The sequence below is a fragment of the Pararge aegeria genome, chromosome 25, assembly GCF_905163445.1.
Source record: "Pararge aegeria chromosome 25, ilParAegt1.1, whole genome shotgun sequence".
Taxonomy (NCBI): domain Eukaryota; kingdom Metazoa; phylum Arthropoda; class Insecta; order Lepidoptera; family Nymphalidae; genus Pararge; species Pararge aegeria.
Window position 1 is genome coordinate 2,598,518 of NC_053204.1, and position 12,218 is coordinate 2,610,735.

Below are 12,218 nucleotides of genomic sequence, written 5' to 3' on the forward strand. Positions count from 1 at the left end.
AATGCCCTTCCAGTTAATTTTTCCTACCTATACTATGAGACTGAGTACCTTCAAATCAAGAGTGAATAGCATAATCTATATCCATCAGGTGTGATTGCAGTCAAGCGCTCGTCTATATATACATAAAAAAACACCTGAACTCACGTGAAATTTCGTCGCAGACGACGAATGTCACGACTAGTTTCGAAGCTTTTCGGGACGGGTTCTTAATAATGAACTTGTTCGCGTGACACAACGAGGTACACACTCATAAATTAAAAACAATTTGAGTTATTTCAAAACCAGCTATAACTCAAAGAGACCAGACAGGGTAATGGAATAAAACAAAATTTTATTTCGTGTATAATTATTTACAAACATTAATCGTTTATTTAAGACCAAAAATATCACCTTCCGTATTTATGTGAAGGCACAAACATCTAGATTTACAATATAATGATTGTAATCGTAATTAATTACAGATATTACAGAATTACACATAATTAAAAGCTTATTGAAACTACATGATGTGTTCGTTATACTGTAATAACCGAATAAATTACAGAACTATCTATTACAATTATAACGGAACACGTTTTATAAATTACAATTAAATTCAAGCTATGTTCAATTATAGATGTATTACAATTAAATTAAATAATCACTGCCAAGTGATTGTAAAACTTTTGAGTTATTAGTTTATTTTTGAAATGATTTTTTATAAATTATCATAATTGTTTTCTTAAATATAATTAACACAATTATAATACATTAATAAATGAATGTAATTTCTATTAAATTATTGTTTATTAAAATGTGTTTCCGTCTAAATTGAATTAGAATTTAAATAACATCACTGGATAAAAATTTGGGATTCTCAATGTTAGTAAGACTTTTTTGAAAATATGGAGTTTACATAAAAAGTTTTACATAAGCAAGTAAATAGATAGCATTTCAAATATGTTTAAGTTTAGGTTAATATTAGGAAAGAAAACAATTAATTTACAGAATTCTCTAAATATACCTATTCAGAGAATTCTTTATTTAGTCCAAGTTGAGAAAGGAGAATGCCGGATGTAGTATGGGATTTGGTTTCACATAGTACTTATAAGGTGCCTTCTTGGAATTTATCTCATTTTGAAAGGTTTAATAATTACAATACATTACGGATACATACGGTTCGCCGGATTTCAGAGTTACATGCAAATGAAGTTCGTGAATTAAGGTTATTTTTGTCATATGCGATTATTGTATCTACCTATTGATGGTACTGTTCAAAATATATTAGAACCACTAATATATTTCAATAAAAGATTCTATAACCGTCGAAGTTAAGGTTGGGGATTTGAGAGGTTTTTTTTAAAAAATAAAATCTTAAATTTTGATACCAATTTAAATGAGGCACCAAACGAAACCGTGTTCCGGCATTCTGTTTGTTAAACCAAATTAGGATTTTAATGACTGCGTTGGTTCTTAGAAATGAGTTTCAATATATTTTTCATATTATGTTGTTTACCATAAACCCATGATTTTTTTTCTACATAGTTAATTGTACTTTTCCTGCCATTTTGTCATAACCGCCTTTGCATTATATTTAATGACATAATATTATCAATATTAATTTCTACGTTTTAAAAGCAATGCATTACTGGGTACTCTTAAAAACTGGTCACTTAAATGCCTTTACACGACATTTTTATACAAAGTTGTTTAACGATTATTTGTTTTAATTGCGTTGGTTGCACTTTAAAAGTCGTCGTGTGCAAAGGCTCTAATATTTAAAAGCGATTTTAATATTAAAGACTAGCTGGTAATATTTAGGCGTAGAACTTTCAAAAAATAATAATATAATAAACGATTTTCAATTAAATAGGAAAGACAATACATAAAAATGCTTTGTGCTACTTTTCAACAGTTCTAAAAATTATTTTTTTCCTTTTGCTAACAATTTGAAAGCCGAAATTGTAATGTTAATTTTATTTTCTACGATTACTTGTAATTTGTATGATACTTTTTGTGTAATTTAAATTGATAGTAAAATTGTATTCCATTTTTGAAAGTGCAACGCCTTTTTCACTATTAAGTAAATACATTACTGGAAGATTACGATTATTTTTTTAAAAAAAAGGTCAAGCACCTTTTGGAACTATTGTAATATAGGCACATTTGTATTAAAACTATTTATTTTAACTGGTATTATGTACTTAGTATATTAATCTATTATTTTTTGTGTTGTAACCAATTTAACAAAGACATTTTAAAGTTTTCTATTTCATATAATTATCCGTAATCAACCGCATGAATATTAAAATTTCAAAAGCACTGATTAATTAATTAATATTCAAAATAAATTTCGATAACACTTAATGTGATTAATTAAACTTAATTACACTTTGGTAATAACTACCTAAATTTTTAATACAAATTAACTAAAATTAAGGTGAGAAAGCTTACATAAAATAAAAAGGAAATACAAATTTAAATTAATAAACGAAATAAATCATTTATTAATTTAATGAATCATTGATTTATTTCAAGTATTGCATTAAAATATAATTGTATAATATTTACAATAAAGTAATAATAATTGATAAATAAAGAGTAATATTATAGTAATTACATAAAATCATAAAAAGGTTAGTATTATTTTTAATGTTAATAATAATTAATAGTTACCATTCTTATTTTATTAATTAAAAGTTGCCGGAAAAATTTAAGTAACTTGGCATTTGTAAGACTTAGTTACTTCGGATAATCAAAAAAGGGGGGAAAAAAATAATCGAATATTTGTACTATTTTTTGCATAAAATATCACGAATACAAAAAAACACTGACTCCTTTAAAAATAAATACAATATAAGTGAAACCAATTTGAACTTGTCTTTTCTGTTTTGTTTCCATAAATCAATTACATAGTTTCATATCTGCCATGCAGAGGCATCCTGCTATTGTATGAAGGACCGTGTGCCATCGAGCCAAGCAGCGTGCCATCGAGTAAAGTAGCGTGCCACTGAAACCTGTCACGTGCCATCGAGCAAAGTATCGTGCTATTTGGCTGGGTTATGTGCCATTGAGCTCGGTTGCGTGTAATAAGTTTACCCTCAATTCTATTTCATTCACATTGTCATGAATATTTAATACGAAAATAAACTATAATTATACTTTTTTAAACTCTGCACTTTTGTTATGCAATAAGGTCAATAGATAGTTATATTACTTGCAAAAATTCTGCAATGTTTTTTATTCGATATTTTTACTAACCGACTTTTTTTTCATTACATCTACAAGCGGTGTTTTAACATCGATAGAATAAAAATTACAAAAAAAAAACAGCGAACATTCTAAGAGCTAGTGAACAATTTAAAAAGTGTTTAAATACCGGTAAAAAATAAAAATAATAACTTTAACTGGTCAATAGATAATGCAGGTAAGTTCTTAAACCGAATTTTATTTGTCGATATAGGTTCATAAGGTGTATGAGTCGAGTCATCAGACAATTATAATGCGCTACGCATAAGATATTTTCAATCAAGAGCAAGCAAATTTTTTCCTTTTTTTTAATGTCGCCTACATCTGACGTTGATGCGTTTCGTTAACATATTTAAGAAAATAGAAAAAATGTGTTTTTTTGGGAAAATTTATGTTCAACTAAAACATTATAATGTTTTAGGTACTCCTGACGATTAGGTATAGCTGAGTTATGACGGGTGGAATTGGATCATCCGTATTGAGAGGATACATAGCATTTTCCTTACGTGACGATTTCTACCAGTTAACTATTAGCGCAAGCTGCGTAAACTTCGTTCCAAAAAATAAGATTTTGCTAGGAAAAAAATTGTTCACCAGCTCCCGGTCTACAATGAAGATTTTGTCTTATACCATTACTTGATACTAAAAATAAATAATTAAGCTATTCATGTCATTTTACATTCGCACGAGGAGGTACATCAGCGCGGTCACCAGGAAGAAGGGCGTGGAGTTTGCTGAGGGTGCACTGGATCGATATACTGAAAAAAAAAGAGTTGGTGAGCAACCGTGACTCCAGTCATTAAATTAATTGGGTAGTTAACTTTTGGAGTGTTGATATTTAATTATATCCCCCGACAAAAATTATATCCCCCGATTATATCTCCTGAGAAGGGATATAATTAACGTGTCCACCCGCTAAAGCACGGGAACATTGAATTGGAGAGGCTTACCCCCCTTTATTGTTACACACATATTATATAGATTATTTCCACTTGTGCGCCAGTGCTCTTGAGAGTTAATAAAGCTGTCGGAAAAGATATATTTTTATCCTTTTCCCGGGGAGATAATTGTCTCCTGCCCATGCTAGCCGTGTTGGTGCTGTGGTCTTATAAGTGCGAGGTCTCGGTCTGCAATCCCAAGCAGGTCTGGTTTGGTCCTCGTTGACCACCCTCGATATAGGGAAATAATGCGTTACTTTATTCCTTGATTTCCTTTGACACTATTTTAATTCCTATCTTGATTGCTAAGCTCCATTTTCTTGGTATTTGGTGGAACCAACTTTCACTCTTTAAGAGTTACTTGGTTCGAACTATTTATTTTAGCAACAACATTTAAGCACACAGCACTCACTAGAGCACCTGCTCCTAACTAACTCAGAAAGCACAAAACAGCGTTTTATTTTCTCGGATCCTACCTTTATAACAAGTTACATCATACTCTTTCAAATACACACACACACACACACGCACCCTACACTCACAAATTCAAGTACTTGGGCGTACAACTTTTCTTAATTTTATTATTACGTCATGTGTTGATTAACCCTGTTTCCTGACACACAGTCTCAATAATTTGAAAAACAGGTAGACTTGTTATTCATGCAAAGTAAAACAAAATTTGTGTTACGTTTAAGTTAAAAAAAAATGCAAAACACACTGAAACTGCTAGGAAAGTGGTGCAAATGTGCTGTTGGGAATGGTGGGAATGTATTGTTAACCCAAAAGAGACTGAACTCTTATTATTTACCCACAAAAAAACCAAACTTTCCAAAAACGACAACACTGTTTAAAAGAAGCCTAAAACTATCAACCGAGGTAAAGTACCTTGGAGTAACGATAGACTTCCAACTAAACTGGAAAATTCACATAGCTACGAAAATTCAAAAATCAACGACTATTCTCAGCCAATGCAAACCCATGGTAGGAAAAACCTGGGGGCTTAAACCACACGAAGGTCCCAAGTCCTACTTGTCCTAGAAAGTGACCCCGAAACAAGTTGGATTTGTTAAAGTAAAAGGCACCAGAGCAAATCCTAATTATTCTCCAAATAATTGAGAAACCCCGCAAATTTAACAAAGGAACTCACATCTGCTTCGTAGATTTTTCAAAGGCATTTGATTCTGTGAAATGGCATGTGCTCTGGAAGAAACTGCTGGAAATGAGCACGCCAAAATTCCTTGTACTCGTATCTACACTGCCGTCTTTACGAAGATGGTACTGAACCTGTCAAAACTGATGACCAATTTTCGGGCCACTTTCACCCTAAGGCTGGGGTTCGTCAAAGATGTATAATCTCGCCATTTCTGTTAATATCTACACGGAGCTTATTAAGAGAAGCACTCTAGAAAACGTACAGATGCAATTGTAATTGGGGCCTGAAGATTTTTAACTTGCGCTACGCAGATGACACCACTCTGTTCTCATAAGTGCCCGCGACATCGAAAGTCTCTAAAGAAAGCAAAAGATGGAAAGCATCAGTCTTGAATTTGGCCTTAAGATCAAACGCGCTAAAACCGAAATGAAGAATTTCGACCGTAGCAACAAGAACACGCTGGAAGTAACACAAATTGCGAACTTTGCTGTGGTCTAATTTATTTGCGTGCGTTGATCTCCAACTATGGTGGCTGCATTTGGGAGATCAAGAGGCGAATGGCAATGTCTAGATCGGCTTTGGACAGGTTACAAAAGATATGGAGGAATCGTAATATAACGAAAATCACTAAGATCCGGCTAGTAAAGCACTGGTATTCCCCATATCTTTCTACGCTTTGGAGATATTAACCCTGAGGGACACTGAGAATAAAAGAATTGATGCTCTTGAGATGTGGTGCTGGAGGAGTACGTTGTGAGTAACCTGGAACATGTTCCGTTCAAATAACTCAATTCTCCGCGAACTCAGCATCAAACAAGCGTGAATTCTCAGTTTCGTTGAAAACATGTCCAGGCGTAATGACGTGTGCATTGAGCGTCTTGTGGTTTAAGGGAAAGTAGACGGTACCAAAGCACGCGGTAGATCACCGATGAGATGGACCGACCAACTGAACGCCGCATTCGAGGCTCTTCTACATGAAGGCGAAAGAAAGGAATCAATTAGGGAAGAGAGCCGACGAATTAGCGCGACGGGCAACATCACTGAAGTTAGTTGGACCAGAACCTATTATACCCATACCCTTCAGTGAATAGAAAAAACAGCTCCAGAAATAAATGTAATCAAATCATGGATTCAAACAAACACGAGGGAGGTCCTACCAGACCTCAACTCACGACTAATACCCAAATTACTGCAATTATATCAGGTTAAACTAAAAACAGATAAAGCACCAAAACACCAATGCAATAGAGTGGCAGAACAACGCGCGGCACACTTTTACCAAGCATCATTCTATGACGAAGTCGGCGACCTCGGCGGCCTGCTAGCTTTGTGGGGTGAGCTCGTCTGGCTGGAGTGATCCAGCGGGGAGGGACAACTAAGTATGGAGAAAGGCCCAGGAATAGAAGATGAAGAAGATCAGCTAAATAGTAGTAGTAGAATTTTTGTGAATGTACTCGCTCGGGAAACTACTACTGCCATGTTTATTTCAGCCGCTAAGCAGCATTTCTGTGCTCCTTTCTGAAGGGCGTGGTAGTCGGTGCATTTGAACATGAGACTTAACACCTGCGTCTCAGGTAAGGGGACGCAGGGTGGCGATTGCTAGGACGTGTTTTTTTTGTGTGCCCTACGATGTTTTACTTTGTTAATGGACGATGGTTTTCCACTGACTTTAATTACTATATAAGAAAAAAAAAACTTTTGGGTAGGCAGTGTCTCTACGCATGTACGGAATGCACTCCTATTGTAGATCGGTCTAGATGAATCTGTGTGATATGACTGTCTGCTTGTATGTCGTAGTTATTTTTGGGAATGGCTGAAGTTTTACGGAATTTTCTTAGGCAGGTTGAGCATTTCATAGAGCCATCTATGCTTAAATAAATGATAAAAAATCTTTATATATATATTTCTTGTGTGCGTGTGTATGTCACTGAACTTCTCCTAAATGGCCGGACCGATTTGAATGAATTTTTCGGTATGCGTTTGGGTGGCACCCTGGATGGTTTAGATTCACAAATCAGCCCGACAGATGGCGCTGGGGTCCGCTAGTTTATTCTAAAAAATCTTTTATGATAATAAATATTCAAATCGTGTCTATTATTCTAAAATAGATCTTATAGTTCGATAAATTGAGAAGCATTTAAACTGAACAAAACTGGTTTGTTATTCAGGATAAATTAACGTTATATGATAAACCTACGCCTCATTTTTAATTTTAACTCAAAGAGTTAATAAACCCTTTTCTGGATAATATACTAAAATAACGGCAAAGGGAACTTAATGTTAAACTAAACAAAGACATTTTACCTGTTTGTAAAAAATAACATATATTAAAAAAAAATAAACAAAAAATATATATACCTGAAGCGTGCTGGATGGGCTGTGGACGTGATTCTAAAAAGATAAAATAAAAACAAAAATTAAAAACAAAATAAATAAAAAATTTATTTTTAAATTAAATAAACAAAAATGATTGAGAAGTGTATAATTTTTCAAATCTATTCATTCATTTATTCGGTCATTCGTTCATAGTAAGAAAATGTTTACCGAAGTCAACGATAGCTGGGTTGGTGTGCGCGCTCCAACTCTTATCGTTCTTGACTTTGACGGTGACCTCGTATTTCCCCCCATCAGTAAGGTCGTTCTCCAGGGAGTAGTCCACTTGGTACTCGTGAGGGTTACTGCTTTGCGGCACTGGCACGTTCAGGGTCTTCCATTCCGTGTCCTGGAAACGCAATTTAGAGAGGTTTTTTAAGGATCTACAAGATAACTTATTATCATATTATTAGTATTAATGTATAATAAATTACCTAACGACATTAAAATAGAACAAAATTTCAATATTTTTAAGAAAAAACCTGTCCTTTGTAGTCCTGGCTATGTATGAAGTATTTATTTATAATTTTACCCTCAAGTTTTTTATATAATTTCCGATTGTTGTACGTGCCGTTGTTTGTAGTTTTAATATTACCTACATAAAATAGAAGTTGTAAATATTCTCATTGAGTAAAATTGTAATTTCTTTTGAAAAAAAAAACGCCGTTAACCACAACTTATTATCACTTATATAATGTCTGTTGTTGAGCTGACAATGAATGAATGAATGAATGAATGAATACACTTTTATTGTACACCTACAAAGAAAAAAGTAGTTACAGAGGTATAAACATACGTGTAAGACAATATGGTAATAAATAAACAGACATTTAAAATAAAATAAAAACACACATAAATTAGGCTGTGTTTTACGCGATTAAGAGCCTGCAAGACATCGCTATTTTAGGTCGCCAAATTGTATACTTTGTGTTAAATTTTTGTTTATATTTTTTCCGTATTTTTATGTGGTGTACCATAAAAGTGTATTCATTCATTCATTCATTCATTCCTAATTTTTATTTTTTATTTTTAGCATGGATTTATTTGTAACTACTCAGATTTTATACAGGTATAAAACTACTAAACTATACTAGGGCTAAATATAATCTTCCATCCCGATATTACTTGAGAAACTTTATCCTAGCCGATACCAACCACCCAAATATAAAGAGAAATGCTATTTTAATTTCTAAACTTTTTTCAAAAAATTTTTCAAATTCAAATCTTTATTTGCATGATTGCAGGTTCAAAAATTTGATCTTATAATAAAACATTCCTAAACACAAACATGTTCCAGTTGTGGGAATCGAACCCACGGCCTTGGAATCAGAAAGCCTGGTCGCTGCCCACTGCGCCAGTGGGCCGTTTAGAACCCTAAAATATAACGTTTTTACCTACACTTGGAGGAATTATCAATTTTATAAATTTAAGATGCATATAAAAACTTTGCGGAATCGACAGGTTAGAACCTGCGACTCTCTGGCTATCGCGGCCTGAGCGCTTTCTCCAATTAAGCCACGGCTCTCCTACCGTCGATGCCGAAATTAGTATATGCCTTTCACATCAGTCTTATAGCGACTGTAGCGTCATCTAGTAGGAAACGTTGCGGTTTCGATCTACTTTTTCAAAGGTCCATATAACAATGAGACACGTTTGAAACAAGAGATGACACATTGCTTTTTTATATTTTTATAATTTTTATTAGTGTTTTTACCTACACTTGGAGGAATTATCAATTTAATAAATTATAAATGGTTGTTTACCCCATCAAGTCCTTTCAGTTGTAGTTCGATGACCTCGACGGGCTGGTGCGAGTGGATGGTGAGCGAGATCTTGGGCCCGTCCACCTGCAGGTCTTCCAGCACCGGGCTCTGCACCAGGTCGATCGACCTGTTGTGGCTGCCTTGATCGTTTTCCGCCTGGACACACAAATCAAAGTAAAAAAAAATCTTCATTCCAGTGGGCACAAATATGGCAAGGTAAGGTAACTTTTTATTTCGTGCGTGCAATGCGTTCAACAGCGAATTGAAATTGCTGTTTGGTTTCGTGGCGGACGTTTTTCACGTCAAAATTGTCACGTTTAGGAAAATAATTAGGGCAAAATAAGTATTTTAAGCTTTTTAAAGTTTTTGCTTTTCTTTTTATTTTAATTTAATTTTGTTGTATAATTTTCGCTTGGTACTTAATCCCTTAGCAATTGTGGTTGATGTATAACTAAGTTGTGGAAATATCATTGGTTTATGTGACATAAAAATACGGAACCTTGAAAAGCTGATAAATAAATAAATAATTTAATAAATAAATTCAAAAATCTCACAGTTTTTTTTATTATTTTACTACATTTTACGTAATGTAACTTACCTCGCAAGTAAAAGTGCCGAAGTCGTCATCTTGGCGCGGGATGACGGACAAGTTGGAGCGCTGTCCGTCCGTGCTGACGCTGTACGCGCGGGACGAGTCCTCGATACGGTGCCCGTCCTTGTACCAGCGGATGTGGGAACTGAATTTAAAAAAAAAATTGTAAAAGTGAATTTTTCTGCAAACTTACCTACATCAGAAAAATAAAGGTAAGTTCAAAAAACTGCCTACTTTTTTCAGTTTTTTTTTTATATTTATAGCGGGCAAACGAGCAAGTGGGTCGCCTGATGTTAAGTGATCAGAGCCGCCCATAACCGTCCCGCGATAAACATCTGCACCAACAACCACCGATGCGTTGCCGGCTTTTGTGGAATTTGTCCCTTTAATAGCCCTAGATTGTATTTTGGAGGGAACACATCAGATGAGAAATTGTTTGCAAGTGCGCGGTACAAATGATCTGGTATTGTGTCGCGAGGAGGGAACCGACCCCGTCGTGTCATAAGTGCGGTGCTGCGGATGACACTGCTCAGCACACCCTCGAGGAGTGTAGCAAGTGGGATCCTCAGCGTCACTCTCTGGTAGCGGAAATAGGCGGGGACCTCTCGCTGTCCAGTGTTTTATTTGCCATGCTGAGCAGCGAGAGGTTTTGGGAAGCCGTGGTTGACTTTTGCGAAGAAGTTATCTCGCAGAAGGAGGCCGCGGAGCGGATGCGTGAAGAAGCTGTAAACGCACATCCGCTCCGGCGTAGACGGGGGGGAAGGAGACGGCGGGAATATGCCGCACGTCTGCTTGCCCTGGGAGGCGGCGGGTAGTCATTGGGCTAGCTACACGTCCCTATATGAGTCTCCCTACTGTCTGAGGGGGGTCAAGCTGTCCTGATGCCCTCCTCCTTAGCGTAGTAGCCCTGGCAATCAGTTGGGGTTGTTGGTAGACGTCTGGGAAGTATACAACGGGTTCCCCGGACGTCCAATAAAGCCATCGAGAGGGACATGCCGTGGTGGTTTTCAGTTCGGGTAAACAAGTCCTACATAACCCCTGTCCTGCCCAAAAGGACAGAGGTAGCCATAAAGCTTTTCCACCACGACAAAAAAAAAAAAAAAACGACGTGAGGCGCGGTCAGAGAACAGGGAAGGAGGTATTAATGCAAACAACTCTTCAGAACGCCCTCCCGCAAGCCCGCATCGTTTCATTCTTAGACTACATCTTCAATAGCATGAGGAGTAAAATTATTATAAGAGTCCTTATGATCATCATATTAGCCACTATAGGGCCGTAGTCCACCACGCTGGCCAAGTGCGTATTGGTGTTGGACCTCGCATATCTTTGAGAACATTACCTAGAACTCTCAGGCATGCAGGTTTCCTCACGACGTTTTCCTTCACCGTTGAAGCCAGTGATATTTAATTGCTCACACAACTTAGAAAAGTTGAGGTGATGTTGACTTTACATTGAATAATTGTTAACAATATATCATGGAGTTACGCAATGTGACGCCTGCTTCTATCCAACAGGTTAGCCCGCTACCATCTTAGACTGCATCATAACTTTCCATCAGGTAAGATCGCGGTAGAGGTCTAACTTGTAGTGGAATAAAAAAAACATTTCTGCCACAAAAAGCTCTTCATACTGCACTACTACAGTACTACTTCTATTGTTATTTTTTTATCTTTTGCAAGGAAATACATTTATACTTACGCAGCATCGTCATGAACGGCACACTCCAAGATGGCCTCGACGCCAATAGCAGAGTTGACTACTGTCCTACTAATATGCACACGTGGTCTGCCTGAAAACAATCAACATTGATTTAAAGTCAGAGGCGAAGCTAAATGATCAAGTGAATTTTAATAAAATAAATAATAATAATAATAAATAATATAAATTAACAAACATCGCCATCTAGCCCCAAAGTAAGTAGCATGTTATGGGCACTGAGATGCCAGATGAATATTTTAATAAATAATATACATAAATACTTATAATACATAGATAAACACCCAGACACTGAAACACATCCATGTACAAACATATACCATTTGTGGGAATCGAACCCATGGCCTTGGACTCAGACATTGGGGTAAAGAACACATTCGCGGACTTCAACAAAATTAAACTAAGTATCTCCTTGCAGAGGTAAGTTGTAAGATAAGGTAAGTTTGAAATGTTTA

General features: G+C 35.7%; 1 protein-coding gene across 1 annotated transcript in view; it reads right to left on the minus strand.

The window, feature by feature from the left end:
* Window positions 1-2,642: 2,642 nt before the first annotated feature.
* The window catches only part of LOC120634815 (lachesin-like), a 199,890-nt gene continuing 190,314 nt past the window's right edge, over window positions 2,643-12,218 (minus strand). Inside the window, exons 9-14 of the mRNA XM_039905628.1 lie at window positions 11,746-11,836; window positions 10,054-10,192; window positions 9,456-9,611; window positions 7,864-8,041; window positions 7,678-7,710; window positions 2,643-3,986 (exon numbers count right to left, since the gene is read on the minus strand). Coding sequence (XP_039761562.1) covers window positions 3,904-3,986; window positions 7,678-7,710; window positions 7,864-8,041; window positions 9,456-9,611; window positions 10,054-10,192; window positions 11,746-11,836 — 680 coding nt within the window. The 3' untranslated portion in view covers window positions 2,643-3,903. The remainder of the gene's footprint in view (window positions 3,987-7,677; window positions 7,711-7,863; window positions 8,042-9,455; window positions 9,612-10,053; window positions 10,193-11,745; window positions 11,837-12,218) is intronic.